This window comes from Dictyostelium purpureum, assembly GCF_000190715.1.
Source record: "Dictyostelium purpureum unplaced genomic scaffold DICPUscaffold_412, whole genome shotgun sequence".
Taxonomy (NCBI): Eukaryota; Evosea; class Eumycetozoa; order Dictyosteliales; family Dictyosteliaceae; genus Dictyostelium; species Dictyostelium purpureum.
Window position 1 is genome coordinate 1 of NW_003519748.1, and position 25420 is coordinate 25420.

At 23.8% G+C, this 25420-nt stretch overlaps 11 protein-coding genes across 11 annotated transcripts; 6 read left to right on the forward strand and 5 right to left on the reverse strand.

The window, feature by feature from the left end:
* The first annotated feature begins 172 nt into the window (after positions 1–172).
* Positions 173–1063, forward strand: DICPUDRAFT_93024 (uncharacterized protein). Its single transcript, XM_003293247.1, has one exon. It carries the CDS (start codon positions 211–213, stop codon positions 1030–1032), a length of 822 nt encoding a protein of 273 aa, XP_003293295.1. The 5' UTR covers positions 173–210; the 3' UTR covers positions 1033–1063.
* Positions 1064–2103: 1040 nt separating this feature from the next.
* On the forward strand, positions 2104–2838 carry DICPUDRAFT_83862 (uncharacterized protein; the record flags this gene model as incomplete). The annotated part of the gene is made up of 1 exon (XM_003293248.1): positions 2104–2838. One exon carries the CDS (start codon positions 2104–2106, stop codon positions 2836–2838), a length of 735 nt encoding a protein of 244 aa, XP_003293296.1.
* A 164-nt stretch (positions 2839–3002) lies between these two features.
* DICPUDRAFT_158109 (uncharacterized protein) lies at positions 3003–5345 on the reverse strand (the record flags this gene model as incomplete). The annotated part of the gene is made up of 5 exons (XM_003293253.1): positions 3003–3679; positions 3757–4050; positions 4116–4223; positions 4293–4877; positions 4955–5345. 5 exons carry the CDS (start codon positions 5343–5345, stop codon positions 3003–3005), a joined length of 2055 nt encoding a protein of 684 aa, XP_003293301.1.
* Positions 5346–5654: 309 nt separating this feature from the next.
* DICPUDRAFT_158110 (uncharacterized protein) lies at positions 5655–6645 on the reverse strand (the record flags this gene model as incomplete). Its single annotated transcript, XM_003293254.1, has 2 exons — positions 5655–6367; positions 6444–6645. The coding sequence occupies 2 exons, from the start codon at positions 6643–6645 to the stop codon at positions 5655–5657; spliced, it is 915 nt and encodes a 304-aa protein (XP_003293302.1).
* A 353-nt stretch (positions 6646–6998) lies between these two features.
* DICPUDRAFT_41822 (uncharacterized protein) lies at positions 6999–8825 on the forward strand (the record flags this gene model as incomplete). The annotated part of the gene is made up of 2 exons (XM_003293249.1): positions 6999–8403; positions 8440–8825. The coding sequence occupies 2 exons, from the start codon at positions 6999–7001 to the stop codon at positions 8823–8825; spliced, it is 1791 nt and encodes a 596-aa protein (XP_003293297.1).
* A 61-nt stretch (positions 8826–8886) lies between these two features.
* DICPUDRAFT_158112 (uncharacterized protein) lies at positions 8887–9963 on the reverse strand (the record flags this gene model as incomplete). Its single annotated transcript, XM_003293255.1, has 2 exons — positions 8887–8895; positions 9106–9963. The coding sequence occupies 2 exons, from the start codon at positions 9961–9963 to the stop codon at positions 8887–8889; spliced, it is 867 nt and encodes a 288-aa protein (XP_003293303.1).
* Positions 9964–11210: 1247 nt separating this feature from the next.
* Positions 11211–11459, forward strand: DICPUDRAFT_41832 (uncharacterized protein; the record flags this gene model as incomplete). Its single annotated transcript, XM_003293250.1, has 1 exon — positions 11211–11459. A coding segment is annotated over one exon (249 nt), but the record flags the coding sequence as incomplete, so codon positions are not given.
* A 129-nt stretch (positions 11460–11588) lies between these two features.
* Positions 11589–14116, reverse strand: DICPUDRAFT_50892 (uncharacterized protein). The gene is made up of 2 exons (XM_003293256.1): positions 14039–14116; positions 11589–13943 (listed from the first exon to the last, which is right to left on the reverse strand). Exons 1-2 carry the CDS (start codon positions 14094–14096, stop codon positions 11605–11607), a joined length of 2397 nt encoding a protein of 798 aa, XP_003293304.1. The 5' UTR covers positions 14097–14116; the 3' UTR covers positions 11589–11604.
* A 760-nt stretch (positions 14117–14876) lies between these two features.
* On the forward strand, positions 14877–20122 carry DICPUDRAFT_41820 (uncharacterized protein; the record flags this gene model as incomplete). Its single annotated transcript, XM_003293251.1, has 4 exons — positions 14877–15246; positions 15310–15972; positions 16029–16303; positions 19490–20122. 4 exons carry the CDS (start codon positions 14877–14879, stop codon positions 20120–20122), a joined length of 1941 nt encoding a protein of 646 aa, XP_003293299.1.
* Positions 20123–20592: 470 nt separating this feature from the next.
* racA (uncharacterized protein) lies at positions 20593–22614 on the forward strand. The gene is made up of 2 exons (XM_003293252.1): positions 20593–20648; positions 20757–22614. Exons 1-2 carry the CDS (start codon positions 20605–20607, stop codon positions 22480–22482), a joined length of 1770 nt encoding a protein of 589 aa, XP_003293300.1. The 5' UTR covers positions 20593–20604; the 3' UTR covers positions 22483–22614.
* A 45-nt stretch (positions 22615–22659) lies between these two features.
* Positions 22660–23393, reverse strand: DICPUDRAFT_93025 (uncharacterized protein). The gene is made up of 2 exons (XM_003293257.1): positions 23179–23393; positions 22660–23095 (listed from the first exon to the last, which is right to left on the reverse strand). Exons 1-2 carry the CDS (start codon positions 23210–23212, stop codon positions 22875–22877), a joined length of 255 nt encoding a protein of 84 aa, XP_003293305.1. The 5' UTR covers positions 23213–23393; the 3' UTR covers positions 22660–22874.
* Positions 23394–25420: the final 2027 nt, after the last annotated feature.

Below are 25420 nucleotides of genomic sequence, written 5' to 3' on the forward strand. Positions count from 1 at the left end.
TAAAAAAATACCAAATAATATTCATTTAAATTATAATATTTGGTATTTTATTCCCCCACCTTTTTTTTTTTTTTTTTTTTTTTTTTATACATTAAAAAATTTAATTATTTCTTTTTAATTATAATTTGGATTTTTAAATATTTAATTTATATATAAAATAAAAATCCTCAAATAATAATTAAATAATAGTAACAATCAATAAAAAAAAGAATGAAATTTATAAACTTTTACAGCTATAAAATAAAATATTTAATTTTTGTATTTTTAGTATTGTTTGTAAATTATGGTTATTCATTTGAGGTGTATCTTTTAAAATATGACAATCTATATTGTGGAGATTTACCGTTAAATATAATAGCGGCGTCAAATTGTTCTAATTTCGGATTTATTCAAGTCGCCATCGATAATAGAATCGCAATTACCAAAGTTAACAATACAACTAAAGATTGTACAAAAGAAAAGGAAATTAACGAGTTTGTAGAATTACACCACTGTTATTTAAATAAAGATGGAACATCATACAAATATATATTAAATGAAAAAACATCACCAACATTATTGGATGATTTTTGTAACGAAGTAGATATAATCGATTGTAAAAACAATTATATCAAATCATTTAAAAATAATACATGCATTAGAGAAAATTTCGATGGCGTTTTTCAAAGATACGATTGCTCCAATAAAAAAGATATTATCAATGTTTACCGATGTACAGGAAATTGTAATGACACCAGTTGTATACTTAAGGAATCATATCCATCCAATGTATCCAAGTGTGTAGAGTTACAGCCAAGTTATAATCCATTCCCTCAAACACACCATTCAACTTATAATGAAACCATGGGAGCAATAAATGGAAATAAAGCTATTAATGATCCCGAAACTCAAACAAGTACCGAACATAATAATAGTACTATTTCACCATACACATACAATCGTAACAGAAATGATTCATCTAAAAATTTTTCAATTCTCAAATTTTATTTTAGCCTAATAATATCATTTTCTCTTTTATTTATTTTAATATAAAAATAAAAAATAGTTTTCATTTAATTATAACAAAAAATTAACATCTTTCATAATTATTTTTATTTATAATCAATATAGTTATTAAAATTTTATAGAAAAAAAAAACATGGAGAGGAATTAGAAAAGAAGAAATTTTTAAATTTGAGATTTATTTTTATTTAAATTTAAATTTTTACGATTGTACCTAAAAATTATATTTGTATACTATCACCAGTATTTCAATGGATAGTATTTTATAAGAGACAGATTTAAAAAATTAAATATATTTCTTTGTTTAAGAATTATTATTAATTTTTTTAAGTTTCACTATTAAACCCTCTATTCACATATATTGTCATTTTAAAATTTTATGTTGATAGTTTTATTTATATGTTGTCAGTGTGGGTGGTGGGGGTGAGTTTTGTTTTGAAGGATATGACTAAAGCATATGAGAGATAGATAATTGTTTAAAAAAAAAAAACAAGTATTAAAATTTTATTTTCTTCCCTCACTCACTCAAGTCTGTGTGTGTGTGTGTGTCTGTGGGTAAATTTTATTTTTTATTTTTTAAATTGTTTATTTTTATTTATTTTTTTTAAATATAAATACATATGTATTATTTTTTTATTTATTTTTTATTTATTATATTTATAAATAATTATCTATATTTTATTTTTATCCCAAATTACTATTAGATTTACAAAATTAAAAAAATAATACTACACTGGCGATATAATGTAAGTGGAATTTTTATTGATGATGATGATTTTTTTTTTTTTTTTTTCTTTTTTTTTTTTCTTTTTTTTTTTTTATTAATATTTAAAATATTAAAATTTTTACTTTATTTGTATAGTAATATTAATTATTAAAATAATAAAATAATATTTTTCAATTGATTTATATAAAAATATCTAAAATTTTAATCCTGCATGTATGTGGTAATTGGGTGAATAAAAATAATAAATCTAAAAAAAAAAAAAAAAAAAAAAAAAAAATAAACTAAATACTAATAGTTTGCTTTTTTAGTTTTATAGATTTTAATAATAAATAAAAATTAAAAAAATCAAAAACAATAACTATAAATAAATATAAATGAAATTGGTTTTTTTTTTAATTTTAATAATAATAACAGTACTTAATGGATTCGAAATAAAGGTTTTTAAATATAATAATCTACTCTGCGAAGGAGAATCAGATGAAATAAATAGTGTTCCACAATGTTCAATTATGGGTTATTTTCAATTGGCAGGAAACAGAAATCTTTTGGCAAGAATTGCAGTTTCAAATTACACAGAATGCTCATCATCAAGAAAAATTGATAACTTTATTAAAATAAATGAATGTATACCTAATGAATTTGGTTTTTCACAATTTTATACCTATAGTGAAAATAATGAACCATCATTGGTCGATGATTTTTGTAATGAATATATATTTTTTAACAGTGACGGTAACAGTAACAGTAATAACAATAACAATAGTAGTAGCAGTAGTAACAGAAATAATAATAGTTTTGGGGATTGTGATAAAGTAAAAATTCATTCATTTAGGAATGGTACATGTAAATATTTACCAAAGGAGAATGAATATATAAAAAGATTTTGTTATGGTGGTTCCAAAACCATACATGAATATGCATGCGACTCATGTATAGGAATTAATTGCTCTTTATTAAATGTAATAAATAATGTAAATAACTGCTCAGAAATCCCAAGTAAAAAAATATCAACTCCAGAATTAACAAGTAGCAGCCCCTCGTTTAAACATAGAGATGTTTATAGTTATGTATTTTTATTTATGGTTATTCTATCGGTATTAATAATATAACATATTTTTAATAAAAAAAGAAATATATATGTAATAATAAAAAATACAAAAGTTAATTTTATTTTTTAACATTAAATTTTAAAACTACATTTATTTTATTTTATTCCGTTTTATTTTATTTTTTTTATAATTTGTTTTTTTATTGATTTTATTTTATAGCATATTTATTCCTCTTCGTCATTTAGACCAAAATTTAAAAAGTTGTTATTATTTTGATTTTGTTCATTATTTATAATTTCTAAAACCTTTTTTAATGGTACTTTTAAGATACTATCAAACATATAAAGTGATCTTAAAGTATCAGTACCTCTTAAATCTAAAGAGTTGAGATTGGTTATATCTTTGAGTTTTTCTATATTTTTATGGGTGATGTTATTGTGTGAAATATTTAATTGTCTAAGTGATTTAATTTCCGATAAATAATTTATAGAGTCATCGTCGATTTTGGTTTTCATAAGTGAAAGTGACTTTAAATTCAAATCTACCAATCCTGCTACACCTGCACTTGTTATATCGGTTCTATCCAAAGATAATACTTCCAAACTTTTCATTTTTTTGATTGCTGGAACTGATGAATCACCTACTCTTGTATTTGCTAATAAAAGTTCCTCCAAGTATTTCAAATTATCTAATGGTTCAATACTTGTAATATAGGTATAGTCTGTTAAATCTAATTTCTTTAATTTTGTTAAGCTATTTAAATATACAATTGTTTGGTCATTGAGGCAATATCTATTTGGTAATTCTAAATATAATAAATTTGGTAATCTTTTTAAATGTACAAATCCATTTAAACTAATTTGTGTGCCAGTAATACTTAATAATCTCATTTTCGAAAAATCTAATAGTTTTTAAATAATAGATTAATAGTTAATAAAATATGAAATATAAATTGATATTGTATTTATATATATTTACATGTTAAAAAGAATAAAGATTTGTTTGTTAATTTTTGACAGTTTGAAAGATATAAATATTGAATATTTGTTAATATTTGATGAATATTTGATATTGCAACATCGGTAATTTGAGTTTCACTTAAATTTAATAAAGTAAGTTTTGAAAATAAAGAAATTGTAACCATTGCATTATCTGTTATTTTACATCTTGATACATCTAATGTTTTTAAATTTACTAATTGTTTTAAGAATGCAACACCTAAATCACTAATTGATGTGCTGCCAAGGTATAATTCTTCGAGGTTAACTAAATCTAAAATTTAAAAAAATATTAATAAACTACATATCTCTAAATAAATTATAAAATAAAAATCATACTCTTTAAATTTTTACAACCAACATCAGTAAGATTTCTATTATGTCTTAAATCTAAAACTCTTAAATTTCTATGGAATTTTTCATTTTTAAAAACTTCTAGACCATAATCTATAAAAAAATACAAATTAGAATAACAGTGATAAAAAATATTATGAAGTATTTATACATGGAACATACCTGTCATGTTTATACAATTTGAAAAGTTAACATCTTGAACTTCAACAAGATATCTAAAGCAATTATGTAAAAAGTCATTGTTTACAATTAGTGATTGGTTGCTTAAATCTAATTTAAAAACTCTGACACCACTTGAAAGAATTTGATTTAATTTAGTTCTAGTAAGACGATTGTTTTTGGCCATAACTTCAATTAGATGGCGGATAAGATCACCAGATAATAGCTTTAGTTTCGATTGGAATGGGGTTAAATCCAATGACATTTTATAAAGACATAAATGAACTAAAGATTTGAAATTTTCTAATGGAATTCTAAATTCTTTTTTCTTTGAATCTCTCTTCATATTTTCTTCGACGAAATCTGGTGATTTATCGTATCTATGTTCGATCGATGATAAGAATGTAGCTCTTTTTTCTTCTGACGATGAAGGTTCTTGAGGTTCAGGATGTTCTGTTTCTAAATTAAATGGATTTCCTTCATAGCCCTGTGAAAAAACATCATTTGTATTATATATTCCATTACCTGTTAATTGTTGACCTGATCCTCCAAATGGTTGGTATCCATGTACATGCGAAATATTATAACCTGGTAATTGAAATATATTAGTATTGGAGTATTATTGTTTTTTTTTTTTTTTTTTTTAAATTTTAAATAAACAATACCAATTCCAAAGTGATGTGAACCTGTAAAACCAATTTGATGATTCATATTATTATTATTATATATAGGCATATTCCCAATTGGGTGTGCGTGATGGAAACCATTAGGTTGAAGAATTTCATCATCCTCGTCCTCATCCTCGCCACCATTAATTTCTTGTTGTTCATTCTCAACATCAATATCTTGTTCTATTTGATTATCTGTAGTAGTGGTGGTAGTGGTGGTAGTGGTTATGTTTGTATCATTCTCTATTTCTTCTTGTGGGAATTGTTCATCTTGTTCTACAACTGGTGGTGGTGTAGGTGGTTGTAATACTACAAATTGAGCCTCTTCCTCTTTTTTTTGTAAATATTGATTGTGTTTTTCTCTTCTAATTCTAGCCAACTCATCCATTATTATTTGTTAAAATATAACACAATATTGTTTATTTATTTTTAATAAAAAAAAAATTAAAAAAAATATAAATTAAAAAAAAAAATTAAAAAAAAATTAAAAAAAAAAATATAATTAAAACATTGTTTTTTTTTCTTACATATACCTGTAAATCTAAGAAATTTAAGAAAAAATAAAGAAGAAAAAAAGAAAAAAAAAAAAAGGAAAAGAAAAACAAGATTGGATATATTTGGTAATTATAATTTTATAAAATAATAAAAACAAATATTTTAAAATTTTTTTTTTTTTTTTTAAAATAAAATATTTTTATTAGTTTTCTAAATTTAAAATATTGCTTTTTAACCATTCAGATACTCTTAGGGCAATATCTTTTGAGTGATGCAATACAAATGCATGGGGAATATTGGCAGAGGCAAACTCGATATTACCATTTGGATACATGTCTTTCATCTCTTGGTAGAATGATTTTGGTGTATAGTTATCTGTTTGACCATAAATAAATAACAATTGATTTAAACGAGATTTGAAAACATTGTGGCATTCGTCATCAATTTCTTTAATGTCCAAAGCTTCTGTATAGGCCATGTATAAAATATTTAGAGCGGACCAATAGTTTATTTTTTCATTTACAGAAATTCTCGAATCGTTCTCAGCTAATATAAAACGTAATATGGCATGTCTCATTAAATTTGGTATATAATGTAGAAATGTTGAAAATCCAGATCTTGTTGATTCCCTCATTACAACCATTTTGATGAATGGTGACAAACCATCATAAAGGTTTTTAAATGTTGGGAATAAATTGCAAACGGAAATGAAATTAAATTTATCGCTGTATCTATTTACAACCTTTAGTGAAATATAGCTGCCAACTGAATGGCCAAGTAATATAAATTTAACATCTTCTCTACCTTCTTTAAAATCATTCTCCAATAAATAATCCAAAAATAATTCTTTATGTTTGATTTGCTCTTCAACAGAAAATACTTTTTCAATTCTACCACAATGTCCTAAATGTCCAACTATATAAAAATAAAAATATTGTTAATAAATATATTTATATTATTATTTATATTATTTGTTTTATAATATGCTTACTTGAATAAATATCATATTTTCCATTTAATGATAAAAATAAAATTTTTATAAAATCGGAATAAAAATCTATAATACCAGGATTGCCTGCGACCACAATTAATTTAATTGGTGATGGAGACTCTGCTTTGATGTATGAATATTCTGATAAATCCTCACCATTGATGGTTTCTGGTAATTTAAATGATACAGTTTTTATATTCATAGTTTTGTGGAATATTGTTTATTATTTCCTTTTTTATATACCAAATGTAATATTACTGTTTCGAAACACCACACAAAAACACTTTTTGGAGAAAATTAAAATAATAATTAAAATAAAAAAAAATTTTTTATTTTTTTATTTTTTTTTTAATTTTTAATTATTTTTTTTTTTTACTTTTTTTAAAATATTTTTTTTTTAAAAAAAAATTATTTGTTCAAATTTATTTATAAGATTAATCTATCTTGTATTTAAACTTTAAAATAAAATTAGTATACCTAATTTATAAAAATATAAAAAAAAAAAAAAAAAAAAAAAAAAATTAAAGAAACAATCGTCACCCTTTTACAGCAGCGATGGCAACGAAAATCAAATGTTATTATGAAGTATTAGGTATTGAAAAAACGGCAAAACAAGACGAAATTAAAATATCATACAGAAAATTAGCATTACAATGGCATCCAGATAAAAATCAACATCAAATTGATATCGCTGAAGAAAGATTCAAAGAGATTGTTAATGCTTATACAATTTTATCAGATCCAAACGAAAGAAAATGGTACGATGATCACAGAGAATCAATTTTGCGTGGTGGTAGAGGCGGTGCCAATGACGATGGTGATTATGATGACGATATTAATCTATGGCCATACTTTAATGCATCTTGTTTCACAAATTATTCAGATACAGACGATAATAGTTTTTATAATGTTTATTCAAGAATTTTCAGTGCCATTGATAAAGAGGAAGAATCTGTCGATGAAGAAAAATATCATTTCCAACCACCACAATTTGGTAATAGCAAGACACCTATTGCTGAAGTACTCAAGTTCTATGGCTATTGGAAAGATTTTGTCACAAAGAAAAAGTTTACAAATGCTGATATCTATCATTTATCCGAAGCTCCAAATCGTCAAATTAAACGTTTAATGGAAAAAGAGAATCAAAAAGAAAGAAATAGAGCTAAACAACAATTTAATGAAAAAGTTAGACATTTGGCATCATTCATTTACAATCACGATAAAAGAATTCAAGAGTACCAAAAGAAATGTGCTGAAGAGGCTGAGAAGAAACAAAAGGAACTTGAAATTCAAAAACTGCAAGAGGAAGAAGAAAGAAAAGAGGCAATTAAAAAGCACAAAGAAGAAAAGCGTTTAGAGTATGAACAAATGAAAAAAGATGGTTTAATCGATGACTATGAAAATAATACTCTATATCAAGATGAATCAAATAGTTGTTATTGTGTAATTTGCGACAAGGCATTCAAATCAGAAAAACAACTTGAAAACCATCAAAATTCAAATAAACACAAGCAAGAGTTGGCCAGAGTTAGAAAGACAATTACATTAGATGATGAAGAGTTATCACCAGAATCAAACAATAATCAAGGTAGCGATATTGAAAATGATGATGATGATGATGAAGGTAATACTAGTTTTAGCAACAGTAAATCAAATAAAAAGAACAAAAAGAATAAAAAGAAATCTAAAAAAGTGATCAACTCAAATATGTTTAATAGCAATAGTGACGAATATGTACATGGTCTAGTTAAAAACAAAACAAAAAAAACCAAATCAAAGAAAAAAGAAGAATCCGAAGATGAAGTTATAGAAGAAGAAAAAGAAAATAGTGATCAAGATTTGGCTTCAGATGATGACGAAGATGAAATGTTGGTAAATTCCTTGTTAAAAAATTTTAGAATAAATAAGAATCAACCAAATAATAGTAATAATAATAATGATAATGATAATAAAGATAATGGTAATAGTGATAGTGAAGAAGAAATAGAGGAGGAAGAGGACGAGGACGAAGAAGAAGAGGCAGAAGAAAAGAAATCAAAGAAAAAGAAAAAACAACTTAATAGCGAAAAAGAAAGTGAAAAAGAAGATGAAAACAGCGATGAGGATGATAAAGATAGCGATAATGAAAAAAAATCAAACAAAAAATCTAGTACTACTACAACTAAAGAAAAACCTAAAAAGGGTAAAGCAAAAGAAAAAAGAGAAAAAAAAGCAGAAAAGAAACAACAACAACAATCACAGCAAAAAGAAGGCGAATCATTATTTTGTAATGTTTGTAAAGGTGAATTTCCAACAAGAAATAAATTATTCCAACATATTAAAGAAACAAACCATGCACAGGCAGTACCATCTCATGGCAGTTCATCAAAAAAAAGAAAATAAAATAATAATAATATATTATAATATTATAAAATTACAAATAAAATCGATGTTGATTTTATTTTTATAATTCCTATTTTATTTTTTTAAAATTTTTTAAAAAATTTAGTGCCAATGAATATTTTTCATTGTGTATTGGATTAGCAGGTTCCACAACATTTTTTAAAGAGTAAAAGGTGTTATTTAAATTGTTGTCTTTGAAGGGGATTATTTGGTTATTTTCTATATTATTTGTATTGTTGTTGTTATTATGAATATTTTTATAAATGGAAATTTCCATTACATTAGGTGATCTTTTTAAATTCAGAGTTTTTATTAGCTCCTTATTGAAATCATTGAACCTTTCGTTTGGCACACCATGGCCGCACCCGTTAAAAATTGAAAATGAATCTGGTTTGATTATATCTAATAGTTTTAAAGTGTCTCTATATGGATAGATAGCATCATTAGATCCATATACTATTGATATTGGAAAATCCCTGTTTTTTACTTTGATGACATCCTCATTGGTTAGTAAATAGTTAAATGTTGATTTAAATTGATCATTTAATACCTCTCTCGGCATTAAATATCTTTCTTTTAGCTGTTTTAATAAAGGACCTTGTAGTTTATCTTTTATAGTGGAACCATCGCTACTTTTTGAATTTAAAAAATCTTGTGAAAAAAACAAACTTTGAAATGATTCTAAATCATTTTTATATATAGAGTCCAGTATTAATGAAACTTCTAAAATATAGTTCTTGTGAGGTGGTTTCATCGACGATAACAATAATGATTTAATTCTACTCTTTGAATGTACTGCAAAATCGAACGCAACTTGTGAGCCAAATGAATTTCCTACTAAATGAACCTTGTCCCAATTTAAGTGTTCTATAAAGTCGAGAAGATCCAGCGAATGGTCTCTCATTCCTTTTGCTGCTTGGTGAAAATCGGAATTTCCTATACCTCTATAATGGAAACTTGCAACTTGATATTGAGGATACTGTTTTGTTATATAGTTAATTTGATTTTTCCATGTGCATGATGTGCTAAGTATACCAGGTAAAAATATAATTTTTTCTTTACCTTCACCCAATACTTCATACTCTAATTTTAGTTGGTTATTCCTATTTTTTCCTGCTACAAAAAATTTCTTATTCATTTATCTCTATATATTTAATTAAAAAAAATTATATATATTTTTTATAAATATATAGAAAATTTTAAAAAAAAAAAAAATTATAAAAAAAAAAAATATTTAATAAAAATAAAACATGTTTTATTCTAAACCTTCCAAACCCTTTATTAATAATAGATTAAATAATATAATTAATTTTTTTTTTTGTATTTAAAACAAATTTTTGTATTATGACAAATTTTTTTTTTCATAAGATAATCCTTATGAATATTATAATTATCTAATCTAAACAATAAGGTATCTTTTATTAATTAAAAAAATCCAAATATCCTAGTAAAAAAAAAAAAACGATAATAAAAAACACACACAAATAATTAAATCTTAAAATTTTTTTTTTATTTATAAAAAAATAATATGGAATATAAAAAAAAGTTTAAAAATTTAATAATTGGGTAATTAGTTTATCATGCTGAATATGATATCGAATATACGAGAGTAATCGATGAGATTTAAGAAATAAAACCTCTAAAGTGAAATTTTTATACAAAAATTTTTATTTATATGATTGATTTTAAAAAAAAATTTTGGGTGAAATCTCAATACAATTTATTATAAAAATACAGAATCATCAGTTTCATAAATAATTTAAATTGGGAATCTCTTTTTTTTAGAATTTTAATTTTATCCTCTTTTAATAATATAGTCAATATTTTCAATACCAATTATTTCTTATTTAATATTTATTTCTCCATAAATGTTTAACTTATTTAATTTTCCTTTTTATTATATTTGTTTCATTATAATGAAAAATAAGATTTAATAATTAAATATTCAATAAAATTTAACAATGTTTACATTTTAATTTATATATTTTTTTATTAGGAAATAATTTTAATAAAATTTAAGTTAAAATTTTACAAGATTTTAATAATATCCTATGAACAATAAAAGAATTTCAATAAATTTAAATCAATTTATATCTAAATCCACATCTTCCTTTGAAACAAATATAGAAAATGGAAAACTATTTTATACTTTCATTATTTATTTATTTAGAATAGATTAACCAAGTATAAAAAAACCACACCCACACCTACACTCTAAACTATTTTTTTTTTTAATAAAAAAAAACACAAAAAAATTAAAATTTTTTTTTATCATATTATAAATTTAAAATTCAACATTAAAACTTATAAAATGGTATAATATAGGCGATAGTAATAAGGAGATATCTATTAAAGTATTAACAAATTTATATATTTATAAAATAGGATAAAAACACCAATGAAGAAAGACTTAAAAAAATAATTTCAAAACAATTAGGAATAAAAAAAGAAAAAATAGATGGAACAACATTAATAATGGATCAATCTTTAACACGTCCTTGGGGAAAGTTAATGGATTTATTTAATGCGTTACACAGAGAATTTGATGTGGACTTTCCAGTGGATGATATTTCTAAACTAACAACTGTTCAAAAAGTACTAAACTATATAAATTATCATCAAGAAAATACATAATAGTCTACCTCATCATAATTAAAAACAAAACCAATACAATATAAATAAAATATTAAATAGACTATATTGTATCTTTTAATTTAAAAGATTGTATATTTATTTGTTTTTTTTATTTGTTTTTTTTTTTTTCCTTTTTTTTATTTGTTTAAATAAGCGATTCTTCAACAAATTCATCTTTTTGTTCATTTTGTGGTGGAGTAGAGGATGTTTGTACTGGTGAATCGATTTGTTGTGGTTCTTGTTGTTGTTGTTGTACCTGTTGTACTTGTTGTTGTTGTTGAACCTGTTGTTGTTGTAATTTTGGTTGTGGTGAATTCATTGTACTAGAAATTGCCGCCTCATTACGTTTTCTTGTTACTGCCTTATTAATAGCATCCTTCATTTTTCTTAAATTATTATTTATAATTTGTGATTGGATATCAGAAGCTAATTGGGTAACCCTTTGTTGAACTGTTGTTGTGGTATCTACAAGTTTTAAACGTTCTTTAATCATTTGCATTGATGGTGAATTTTCTGGTTGCTTTAAGAACTCTGCAATATCTAAAACTAATAAAGGCATATGTTGAATAGATTGATTTCTTTTGAAACCAATTGAAAAGTATTCTAAACCTACTACAGTTGTAAGATTTTCGTCCCAATATAAAGTTTTAATGGTTTTATTTACTTGAATAACACGACCTAAAGCAATTGCTAAATCATCACCAGCATGGTGTCCACTAATATCGATTTCAGTGATGGTATCGTTCTTTAATAATGCTTGAGCCAATGGGATAATTTCAGATTTGAGACGACCATTATTACAACCTGCAATATGAAGAGTTTCAATTGGGCATAATGCAAATGAAGCTGGTGAAATAAGTTTAACAAGTGATCTGACGGCATTAGCAATTGACTCTTTTGATGAACCTGAACTGCTACTAGTTGTATCATTACCAGTGATCTTGGATGTTACTCTGCTAAGTGATAATGTTTGTTGAAGTGTTTTTGAAATAATATCAGTTGGTGAGCTAATGGTGAAATTACGATTGATATAAAGATGTTTAAGTTTTGGAAGTGTGGTATGGCAAAGTACTTCAACCAATGTAACAATACCCTCCTCTTCTAACTCATTATCTGAGAGATCAAGACGAATGAGATTTGAAATCGATGAAAGAATTGTATAGATTGAATTGGAGTGTGGAAAAGTGGATGAAAGATTAATATCAGCAAGATTTGGTGCGATTAATTGGAGGAAAGCTGAGAGATCATTAGCATTCTGTTCAGATATTTGTTTATTTGCTAAACTACCACCTGGTGCTAAATTTAAACGATTGCCAGAAAGATCTAATTTCGATATAATTCTAGTTTCTTTTGATCTTTGAATTGAATTTGATGGTTTTAAAGAAGACCATGTTGGGAGACAGTTGGCCATTTCGAATTGACGAAGAGATGGAGCATCGGCTAAAAATGTAACCATATCAGCGGCAGCTTCTTCTAAACGATTACCAGAGATCGAAAGGAATTTAATATTTTTACTGATCCATTTATTTTGTTTAAAAGTTTTAAATAAGTTTGAAAGACCTTGTTTACCAATACCACATTTAGAGAGATTGATCGAATGAATTTCGTGACTAACACTTGAAAGCCAATCGTTACAAAGGAATTGAACACCACGATCTTCAATTGAGTTGTTTGATAAATCGACTGTATGGAGATAGTTACTGAAAGCTAAAGACATCCAAGTTTCTGGAGTTATCCAAGATTCACGTGCATTAATATTTTGAAGAGTAATCTTTGAAATCTTTTTATTGGTCTCTAAAACACGAGTAATCGAATGAATACCATCATTACCAATTTTACATGATGATGGATTATTGAACACGGTAATCGATTCAAACCATTGATTATACTTTAAAGCATCAATCATTGCACGACCTTGAGATGGAGTTGGTGGTTCTGGCCAATCACTTAAATTTAAATCTTTAATATTATTTGCTTCGAATAGGTTATCAATTTCCCAACATATATCTTCTCTAACTTGAATACCATAAAAATCTGAACAACAACGATATGAACGTGAAAAGCCACCGCATTGACTAACCTGTTGCTCTTGTTGTTGTTGTTGTTGTTGACCTTTTTGTTGCATACCTGGGAAATTTAATGAAAACATTTTTTTAATTGCAACTGAAAGTTCACCAACTTTTTCTGAATTATTAAAACCAATAATATTTTGATTATTAAACTTTAAAACTGCTTCACTTTCATTATCGGCAATTTGATAATCTAATAACTCTAAAATATGTGCATCGAATACCAATTTACCACCTGTAGCTGATGAAAATACATGGAATCTATATGATGATATTATTAATATTTTATCTTCTTCTTGTTGTTGTTTTGAACCTATATCCCAAACTTTTTTCTTTTTTAAATCTGTATATATTCCACTAAATAAGATATTTTTATTTTTAATATTTTTATTTAAAAAATATTGTTCAATATTTTCTTTTTTAAAAGTAACAATAAAATAATAAATATATTAATATATATTTTTTTTTTTAATTTTTAATTTTTAATTAAACTATTTTTAAAATACTTACTTTTATCTGATTGTGTAAATTTAGAATCAGCTGGGAACTGAATATTTAAATCTGTCATTCTCTTTCTTTATTTTAAATAAATTATGGTTGTGTGTGGATAATAATAAAAAAATAAAAAAAATGGTGTACTGTGGTGAAAAAAATAAAAATAAAAAATTAAAAAAAAATAAAAATAAAAAAAAAAAATAAAAATAAAAAAAAAAAAAAAAAAAAAAAAAAAAAAAATTAAAAAAAAAAAAGTTATCAATCATTTAATTTAATCATTTTTTTCATATATTTAATTTCCTCAATTATTTTTTTTTTAAATCATTTATGAAATATTTATTTTTTTACGAAATGATTAATAAAAATGATTAATAAAAAATATTTTTGTTCTTATCGATATTTTATTTATTTTTGTGTGAAATATAAAAAAAAAAAAAAAAATTTTCAATATTGTAAAATAAAATTTTCCTGCAACTTTTACTCTTAGCAAATGATTCTTTGAAAGAGCTTAAAAAAATTTAAATATATGTAATGGGCTAAAAATTTAAAATTTGATCTCCCAATACATATTTTAGTTTCTTGAGACTGCGAAAAAAAATATAAATATCTTTTTATAAAATTTTATATTTACACAATTATTTTTATTTTTTATAATATTTTTTTTCTTTTTTACCCTTTTTTTGTTTTTTTTTTTTATATTTTATAAGTAATATGTATTAAGTACATTGTATGAATAATTTGTTTAACAAATTTATAGTTATAAATAACCAAAAATAATAATAATACTTTATTAAATATAATTTGTTTTTTTTATTTTATTTTATTCTTAATTTTTAATTTTTTTTTTAATACAATGAATAAATTTTTAATTTTAAAATTTTTTATTTTATTTATAACATTGTTTATTAATCAATCAGTTTCACAAAATAATGAAATTGAATTGGGTGGGACTTGCGAACCTTTCAATGAAACATCAGTTTGCTATCCCTATTTAAATTACACATCGTTTTATTTACCACCAAACACAACATTTCAATCAATTAATAAAAATGCATCAGATAATTTGGGATTATTACAATTAACAACAAAAGAATGTAAATCAAATGCAACCTATTTATTTTGTTTACAGAGCTTCCCACAATGTAATATAGTCGAAGAAACATTACCAGACAACACAATTAAAAATTTTTATTTACCATCTTTACCATGCCACGATGTTTGCTGTAAGTTGTATAACTATATATTCATATAAAGTTATATAAATACTAATAAAATCCATTATTCAGTATTATCTGAGGTACCCTGTAAAGTATATATAGAAAAGTTTTTTCAAACACTATCTTGTAATTCAACATATAGCAATGGTATCGATATGTTTCCGATGAACGATACAGGATACTCAATAATAGAACCAGGTCAATATAACTTTAGTATACCCATTCAATGTACAAATACAGAGGCTTTAATTAAACAAAATAACAGTAATGAAATAGAGTGTCCTTCCCCACTACTCAATGCAAAAGATTATGTAAAAGAAGGCAAAGACTTATATTATTATGTAACTGACTCTTGTATTATAGATTGTCCATTCGATATTTACCCAAAAGATAAAATGAAGATTTTAGATGGTGCTAATTGGGCTTTAACTGTTATATCATTTGTTACCTGTACCTATATGATATTAACATTCGGTGTGCTTCCAAATAAAATAACTCATAATATGGAAAGTATTTTATCATTTGCATGTGGGGCATGGATTACTTGTTTTAGTCTCTTTTTACAAAGTGCTGATGATAATTTTAGCTGCAGCCTTCACGATAGAGGTAGATTTAAATCACAATCAGATCATTTATGTTTATTGGTTGGTCTCTTATTTCAATTTGGTGCTATCACCTCTATTTTCTGGTGTCCAGTAATAACATATGAAGTTTATATTAACTCTAAAATGCGTAAGTTTTTATTAATTATAATTAAAAGATAAAAAAACTAATATTTTATATTTTAGAACAATTAAAGCATTTTGGTAGATATAGAATTATCATTTGGTCATTGCTAGTTATACTAACAGCTTTACCAGCATTTGGAGGTAAATACGGTGCGACTGTAGCAACATCAGGTTGTTGGATTTCCAGCGATAATGGTGGTGTATGGCAATACCTCTGTTTTTATATACCCAGCTGGATCTCCATGGCTTTAATGACCGTATTTGCAATCTTATCAGTCATAAATATCACTAAAATGTATTTAAAAACTCCAAATAGACTCATTTTATTTTTCAATGTAAGCATTTGTCACAATATAATTCTATTTTAATTTAATTTTATTTTATTAATACCTTTTTACAAATTTTGATAGGCTAAAATTATTTTAACAATTGTTATTTTATTGTTTAATTTAACATTTGCATCATCATTAAAGTTTTATTTGGAAGAACGAATGGACGAGTTTTTTGATTCAGTTTATTTATGGGCACATTGCATCAGTACGACTGTGGGTGATAAATCAGCATGTGTATTAAATGCTCCTGGGTATGATTTAAAAGCATTAAATGTAGTTGTAGGTTTCAATTTTAGGTTTAACAGTATTCATTGGTTTTGGTATTGACCCATTAGTAATCACAATTTGGTCCGAAAGTACAAAATTACATTGGGTTGTAAACAAAATAGGTTTGAAAAAATATATTAATTTGTCAACCTCCTCCTCTTCTAGTACAAACAGTAATAATAATAATAGTAATAATACAGGTGAAAAAAAAAGAAATAGTTCCAAAAATATAAAATTAACAAAAATTCCAAATGAAAATATTGGTGATAATATTTACAATGATAGCAATGGAAATAATAATAATAATAATATTACCCCTGGAGATATAGAGAAAATTTAAAGTAATCAAATATAAATAAATTATAAATTAAAATTACAAAAAAAAAAAAAAGTAAAACATTTTTTTAAATTAAACATTGTTTTTTTTTAAATTAAAAAGTTATTCAAAGTTTAAACATAGCAATAATAATAAAATAAAATAAAAAAAATTAATAGTTTTAAAATATATCAAATTTGTTTTTATTTATTTATTTTTAATTATTTATATTGAGTTCTTTTAAAATACTTCTTTAAAACCAGATGGTATTGGTGAAAGAAAAACCACATCAGGACACAACCATATAATTTTTATGAGTATTAAAGGTAGAAATGAAATAAATCCAGACAATATTACATTTTCATTTTACCCACCAACTGTTTATGGTTCTCCCGGTAAAAGTGATAATCGTTTAATAACAATTTGTTTTTTTTTAAATTAAAACTTTAAACATTGTTTTTTTTTTAATTCAACATTTTTTTTTTTTTTAAATATTGTTTTTTTTTTTTTTTTTTTTTAGGTTTATAAAAAAAAATATTATTTTATTTCATTTTATTTTTTATTATGTTTTAATGTTTTTTTTTTTTATTTTGTTGATCAATCTTATCCATAGACCACTTAAAAACCATATTTGTTTTTGTTAAATTTCGTTTAATTAAAATTACAGTAAAAATAATAATAATAATAATTGTGTTTCGGTATTATAATAATACGGGATTTTGCGCCTTTTTTTTTCTGAAGCGCCATGCTTAGATTTTAAAAGATATTTTTTTTTTTAAAAAAAAAAAAACCACTTCTCATATTTAAAAATACCACATTGCTATAGTAAAAACATTGGATTCATTGGATTTTATAATAATGTTACCAATTGCAAGTAAAAGCAAAAAAATAAAAATAAAAAAAAAATAAAAAAAAATTGTGAATTATAAAAAAATAATTTTCATTCAGAATAAAAAAAAACCAAACAGATATTTATAAATTATTTTTATTTTTATTTTTTTTATTTTTTTTATTTTTTTTTTGTTTTTTTTTTTCAAGACACAAAAAGAATTCCAAAAAAAACCCTTCGTGTCTCTTTGTTTTTTAATAATGTATAGATCACATATTATTTTTTTAATATTTTTATCACTAACAATATTTATTAATCAATCAGTTTCACAAAATAATGAAATTGAATTGGGTGGGACTTGCGAACCTTTCAATGAAACATCAGTTTGCTATCCCTATTTAAATTACACATCGTTTTATTTACCACCAAACACAACATTTCAATCACTTAATAAAAGTGCATCAGATAATTTGGGAATATTACAATTAACAACAAAAGAATGTAAATCAAATGCAACCTATATATTTTGTTTACAAAATTTCCCAAAATGTAATATAGTCGAAGAAACATTACCAGACAGCACAACTAAAAATTTTTATTTACCATCTTTACCATGCCACGATGTTTGTTGTATGTTTTATTTTCACATATTATTAAAAAATAAATTAAAAATACTTATAAATAAATATATTATTGTTTTATCATACAGTATTATCGGAGGTACCATGTAAAGTATATATAGAAAAGTATTTCCCAGCACTATCATGTAATTCAACATATAGCAACGGAATCGATATGTTTCCGATGAATGGCACAGAATACTCAATAATAGAACCAGGCGAATATAACCTTAGTATATCCGTTCAATGTATAAATACAAATCTTTTAATTGAGCAAAACAACACTACCATATATTGCCCTGCACCACTGCTCAATGCAAAAGATTATGTAAAAGAAGGCAAAGACTTGTATTATTATGTAACAGACTCTTGTATTATAGATTGTCCATTCGATATTTACCCAAAAAATAAACTAAAACGTTTAGATGCAACAAATTGGACATTAACAATCATATCATTTTTAGCCGCTTCATTTATGGTTATAACATTCGGTGTGCTTCCAAATAAAATAACCCAACGTATGGAAAGTATATTATCATTTGCATGTGGTACATGGCTTACTTGCTTTAGTCTATTTATTCAGAGTGCCGATGATGACTTTAACTGCAGTCTTCACGATAGGGGTAGATTTAAATCACAATCAGATCATTTGTGTTTAGTTGTAGGTCTCTTATTTCAATTTGGTGCAATTATCTCCATTTTTTGGGCTCCTATGATAACATTAGATTTTTATAAGAATTCTAAAATGCGTATGTATATAAATATTGTTATTAAATATATTGTACATTATACTAATCAGTTTGTTAATTTAGAAAAATTGAAACATTTTGACAGATACAGAAAGATTTTTTGGCCAGTTTTAGTTTTATTAACAGCATTACCAGCATTTGGAGGTAAATACGGTGCAACTGTAGCAACATCAGGTTGTTGGATTACCAGTGATAATGGTGGTGTATGGCAATACCTCTGTTTTTATATACCTAGTTTTATTTCAATGGCTCTAATTACAATTTTTTCAGTTTTATCAGTAATTAATGTAACTAAAATGTATTTAAAGACCCCAAATAGACTCATTTTATTTTTTAATGTAAGAGAAATATTTAAATTATAAAAAGTATTTAAATTTTTAGTTTTATTAATATTTTATTTAATTTTAGGCCAAAATTGTATTCACAATTATAATTCTATTATTCGATTTAACATTTGCAGCATCATTAAAGTTTTATATGGAAGAAAGAATGGACGATTTCTTTGATTCAGTTTATTTATGGGCACATTGCATCAGTACAACTGTAGGTGATAAATCAGTATGTGTATTAAATGCCCCTGGGTATGACTTTAAAGCATTAAATGTAGTTGTAGTTTCAATTTTAGGTTTAACTGTGTTCATTGGTTTTGGTATTGACCCATTAGTAATCACAATTTGGTCTGAAAGTACAAAATTACATTGGGTTATAAATAAATTAGGTTTAGATAAACATTTTAATTTATCATCATCATCATCTGGTTCAAATAGTAATAATAATAAAAGAAAAAATACTCTAAATCCAAAAAAACCAAAATTATCTTCAATCGGTAATGATACAACAAGTAGCTCTTCAGAAAATAATGTTATAATATTATCTAATTTTGATAATAATAATAATAATAATAATAATAATAATAATAATAATAATAATAATAATAATAATAATAATAATAATAATAATAATAATAATAATGGTAATAGTAGTAATAATAATAATAATAATAATAATAATGGTAATGTTTTGCAAGAAAATAATGTGTAAATAAAAAATCTAAAAATAATTTTCTTTTTTTTTTCTATTTTTTTTTTTAAAATTTTTTAGATTATTTTTTTTTATTTCTTTTATTTCTTTTATTTATTTTTTTTTTTATTTATTTATAAATTTTTTCTTTTATTTCTTTTATTTATTTTTATTTATTTTTATTTATTTTTATTTATTTTTATTTTTATGTTTATGTTTATTTTTTTTTAAAAGAATTATGTTATCAAAATTTTTTTTATAGGTTGAGTGTTTTTAAAAATAGAAACGATTGTTATTATTGATCAAAAAAAAAATTTCAGCTAAAAAAATTAAAATAAAAAAAATCACCCTTTTTTTTTTATTTTTTTTTTTTATTTTTTATTTTATATTTTTTCAAATTTATTTTATTTGGTTTAATATCTTTTTTTATTTTATTTTTTTATTTCTTTATTAATTTATTTTTACAAATTCTCTCTATTCATATTCATATTCATATATAAAAAATGCAAGCCATTAAATTAGTAGTTGTTGGTGATGGTGCTGTTGGGTAAAAATTTTTATTTTTTATTTTTTATTTTTTTTATTTTTTAATTTAATCAAATTATTAATATTATTTTTTTTTTAATTTATTTTTTTATTTATTTTTGAATAACAGTAAAAGTTGTTTATTAATTGCATATACAACAAATGCATTCCCAGGTGAATATGTACCAACAGTATTTGATAATTATTCTGCAAATGTAATGATTAGTGGTAAGCCATATAATTTAGGATTATGGGACACAGCAGGTCAAGAAGATTATGATAGACTCCGTCCATTATCATATCCACAAACAGATGTTTTCTTAATTTGTTTCAGTATTATATCAAGAGCCAGTTTTCAAAATGTTAAAAGTAAATGGTTTTTAGAAATTTCACATCATGCACCACATATTCCAATTGTATTGGTTGGAACCAAATGTGATTTAAGAGGTTCAGGAAAACCAGAAATTTCAAATGCTGAGGCACAATTATTGGTTAGAGAATTAGGCTTTAGTTGCTATGTTGAAACCAGTGCTCTCACCCAAACTGGTTTATCACAATGTTTCCAAATGGCAATTAATTCTACAATCAATGCACCAAAATCAAAATCATCATCTTCAAATAAGAAAAGCTTCTTTTCATCTTCATCTTCATCTAAAGAAAAGCCAATGCCTTTACCACCAGTTATGCCACCAGCCGGTAAAGCACCATGGATCGATATTATTACAAGCAGTTATGATAAAGAAATGAAAGAAACTTTAAATAGTGAAACTTTTAGTGACGTTAAATTTACATTTGTTGAAGAAAGACCAGTATTTGCTCATCGTGTAATTTTATGTTCAGCATCAGAATTCTTTAGAAGATTATTTGACTTTACATTGTCATCAGACCAAGCATCCTATAAACTTTCCGATATTAATGATGGCAAGGTACCAGGAATTCGTAGTATGATCGTTACTGACACTGAAAAGAATGATGATGGTACTAAATCATCGGGTCAATTTGTAGAGGTAGCCATTGAAGGTTCCATTAGCCGTCGTGTATTCAATAGATTTATAGAGTTCCTTTATACTGGTATTGTTCACTATGTAGACAAAAACGATCAAATTCACGAAACCATTACATTAGGTGAGCTCTTCAAATTTAGATATCTCGTTAGTGCATGCAAGAATATTTTATCAGGTAGTGAGGATTTAAATCCAAGTATTGGTACCTTTTTAAATGATCAATTAGGTGAAACTTGTAAAGAATTATTTTTCTCAAAGAAGCAACTTTCAGATATTCAATTTATTGTAGAGGGTAGATCCATTTTCGCTCATAAGGCCTTAATTTTTTCACGTTCAAGTGTAGTAAATGCATTAATTGGTCGTAATTTCATAGAAAGAGAAGGTAAAGTCGAAATGTCCGATGATATTACTTATGATTGTTTCATGGCTGTGCTCGAATATCTTTATACTGCTCATGCTCCAATTGAAGAAGGTGATAGTGTTGGTATTTTAATTATGGCAAATCGTTTCGATCTTCGTCGTTTAGTATCACTCTGTGAATTATATATCTCTAAAGAAATTGAAAAAGCAACTTTTATTGGTATCTTTAGATCAGAATTAGATATCATTGGTTTATTAATTTGTGCTCAAAGACACAATGCATCCCAATTAGAAAAGTTCTGCCTCCATTTCATTTCATCAAATTATCAACCAATGCGTAGACGTAAAGAATATTCATTATTAGACGATAAAACAAAGAAATATATCGAAGATCATCAATGGCCACCAATCAAATATTTAGAAGATTTAGAACAATATGAAAAAGATATGAGCAATTATAAAAAAGAAACTTCAAAAGGTTGGTTTAAATAAATATTATAAATAAAATAATAATAATAAAAAATAAAAAACATAATAGAATATTTGTAAAGTAATCACAATTAATATATTGTGTGTAAAAAATAAAAATAAAAAAGAAATAATTGTTTTTTAATATCATAAAATAATTTTTTTTTAAAGATACACAAAGAATAAAATCTAATATTTTTTAAAAAATTAATTAATAGATTATATTGTATTTAAAATATAATTATAATCTTTTTTTATTATTATCTTTACTATTTTTTTAAAAATAAAAAACTAATTATACAATTATATTGATACTAATTTTTTATATAAAAAATTAATATATAAATTAATAAAATGAAAATATAAGTACATATTTTATACATTTTATATATTATAAAACACATGATAATGATGATTTAGAAACCATTTGTTGAGCTCCAGTATGGTCTTGAAAATACCATTGATGGTGCATTTGAACGATTAGTGTGAGCATTATGATTTGAACCATATGATGATGATAATGGTGATGATGATGGTACTGGTGATTTTGAAAAAGTACAAGTATTTAAATTATCCTCGCTACTACTGTAGTTTGGTGATGATGATTGTGATTGATTTACAATTGAACCTAATGATTCTATAAATAAAAGTAAATATCAATTAATATATGTTGATGTTATACTCTTTTTATTTTATTTCTTTAGATATATAAATACTTACTGAATAACATTTTGTAGTTTAAAATAAATAACATTATAAATAAAAAAGAAAAAGATAATTATTATATATAAAATAAAAAAAAAGTGTGTTGTATTTTAAAAATTTTTAAAAAATAGAGTAAAAATTAAAATTTAATTTAAATATTTAGTATAATCAAATTAAATTAAAAAAATAAATAAATAAATATATTGTTTGTATTTGGACTTTGTTTTAATATGATGATGATGATGTTTTTGATGATTTTTGATTGATTTTATTTTTGTTTTTATATTGTGATTTTTTACTTTGGATAGTAATTTTAAAATTAAAAAGAAAATTAAAAAATATTTAAATTAAAATTAAATAAAATCACCAGTTTTTCTAAAAAATAATAGATAATATTAGAAATAATCGTTTAATTGATTATTTCAGAAACAACTTGAATTAATTGTAATCCAATGTTGACAACATATCTAAACGCTTCACTAAAGATTAGAATTTGGTTTTTTTTTATTTGATATTTTAATTTTGCTTTTTATTTTAACCTAAAATAATAAGGTTATTTAATTTCTTATTAATCAAAATGAAACTTTTGTATAAACAAAAAATAAAAAACCAAAAATTATATAATATAAGTAAAAACATTATATTAATTTTTTTTTTGTCCCCCCTTTCCCACATTTTTCCATTCTCGATATAAAAAAAAAATTAAATATTATTTTTACCCCCACCAACACACACTCTCATATTTACACAAAATAATACAATATATAATTTTCTATACATTGTTATAAAAATACATAATAAAGAAAATGTTAAAGATAGTACAATTTTTTTTTTTCAAATCATTTAATAACATATTATAATAATTTGTGTTTGTACAATGTTTTTGAAATTATTTGGTTTAAATGTCTTTAATTTATTTTATTGAAATTGTCATTTTGGTGATGTTATTATAATAAATAGTTGATTATCCTTAAAATAATTCAATTTTATATTAAAATCTTTTTTTTATAGATATTCATTATGTATTTTGTTATTTTCCATTTTTATAGGAATAAAATCTTAAAGATTCTTTTCAGGTTAAAGATTTATAATCGAAGCTTTCTATGATTAATTTAGGTTTGTTTATTATTATATTCATTGATTTTTTCTCTAAAAATTCAAATAAGTTTATTTCCAGGTGGATTGTAGAAAAACAAATATAGAGATTTTCATTGTGAACTAATCTTATTTTAAATTAGCTTAAAGTCTGTCCACCCACAACTTCTACAACCACTGCATAAAATTCAACAGAACTAAAACCAGAGAAAAATATTAAATATTCACCAAATAAATTGATCAAAGAGGAAAAAGAACAGTATTCTTCCGAACTCTATGAAAAGCAAACATTTGAATATGACTTTTATCAGTGGCCGAAAAATAAATAATCCAATTAGTTTCAAAATAACTCCAGAGTATGTGAGTTATAAAAAATATTTATAATTTAAATTAAAAATTTAAAAAAAAAAAAAAGTGTGTAATATTAATATTAAATTAAAAAAATCTAAAATAAATTAAAAAAATATTTTAGATTTTTTTTAAATATTTTGTTATTTTTCTTTTATTTTTTTTTTTTTATATTCACAATGCTACTATCATCTCTTATTAACTTTCAAGTAAATGAAGAGTTAAAAAACAGTAGTTGTGATGGTGATAGGTACAATACAATACAATAATTAATAATAGATTAATTAAAAGCATATTAGTTGGTGTTTTCTCTTTTTAACTATTTATTATAGATTATTTTATATAATTTGGAATAATATATTTTTATGAAATGAAATTCATAAACATATTTTAAAGTTTATTGAACATAATGTTGTGGATCTTGATAAAGCCCGTTATTACCAGTTTAAAGATAAATCATATATAACATCACTTAAGTGGAATGGTGATCCACTACCGGATAAAAATGAATTTCCACCATTTTTGACAACTTTATATTTGTACAATTATAGAATGTTAACAACTCTTCCAAATGGCCTTACAACACTCATTTTCAGAGATTTTAACCAAGTAATCCAACCCGGCACATTACCAAAGGTGAGGAGTAACACCGAAAAAAAACATCTGGATCCTGATATCCACCCAAATTCAGAACTCTGCCATTTTAAATGGGTATGAATCGTTAAACGATACCCGGTCCGGTCTCATCAATCAGAATGCGTTGCAGGTATAACACAGACTAGACCAAACCACAAAGATTGTGATACTGATCTTA

Coding starts and splice junctions, on each gene's coding strand:
- racA (XM_003293252.1), top strand. CDS start 20,605: ATGCAAGCCATTAAATTAGTAGTTGTTGGTGATGGTGCTGTTGG. Junction 20,649..20,756: donor GTTGGTGATGGTGCTGTTGG/GTAAAAATTTTT, acceptor TTTGAATAACAG/TAAAAGTTGTTTATTAATTG.
- DICPUDRAFT_50892 (XM_003293256.1), bottom strand. CDS start 14,096: ATGACAGATTTAAATATTCAGTTCCCAGCTGATTCTAAATTTACACAA. Junction 13,944..14,038: donor ATTTACACAATCAGATAAAA/GTAAGTATTTTA, acceptor CTTTTAAAAAAG/AAAATATTGAACAATATTTT.
- DICPUDRAFT_93025 (XM_003293257.1), bottom strand. CDS start 23,212: ATGTTATTTATTTTAAACTACAAAATGTTATTCA. Junction 23,096..23,178: donor AAACTACAAAATGTTATTCA/GTAAGTATTTAT, acceptor TTTTATTTATAG/AATCATTAGGTTCAATTGTA.
- DICPUDRAFT_93024 (XM_003293247.1), top strand. CDS start 211: ATGAAATTTATAAACTTTTACAGCTATAAAATAAAATATTTAATTTTT.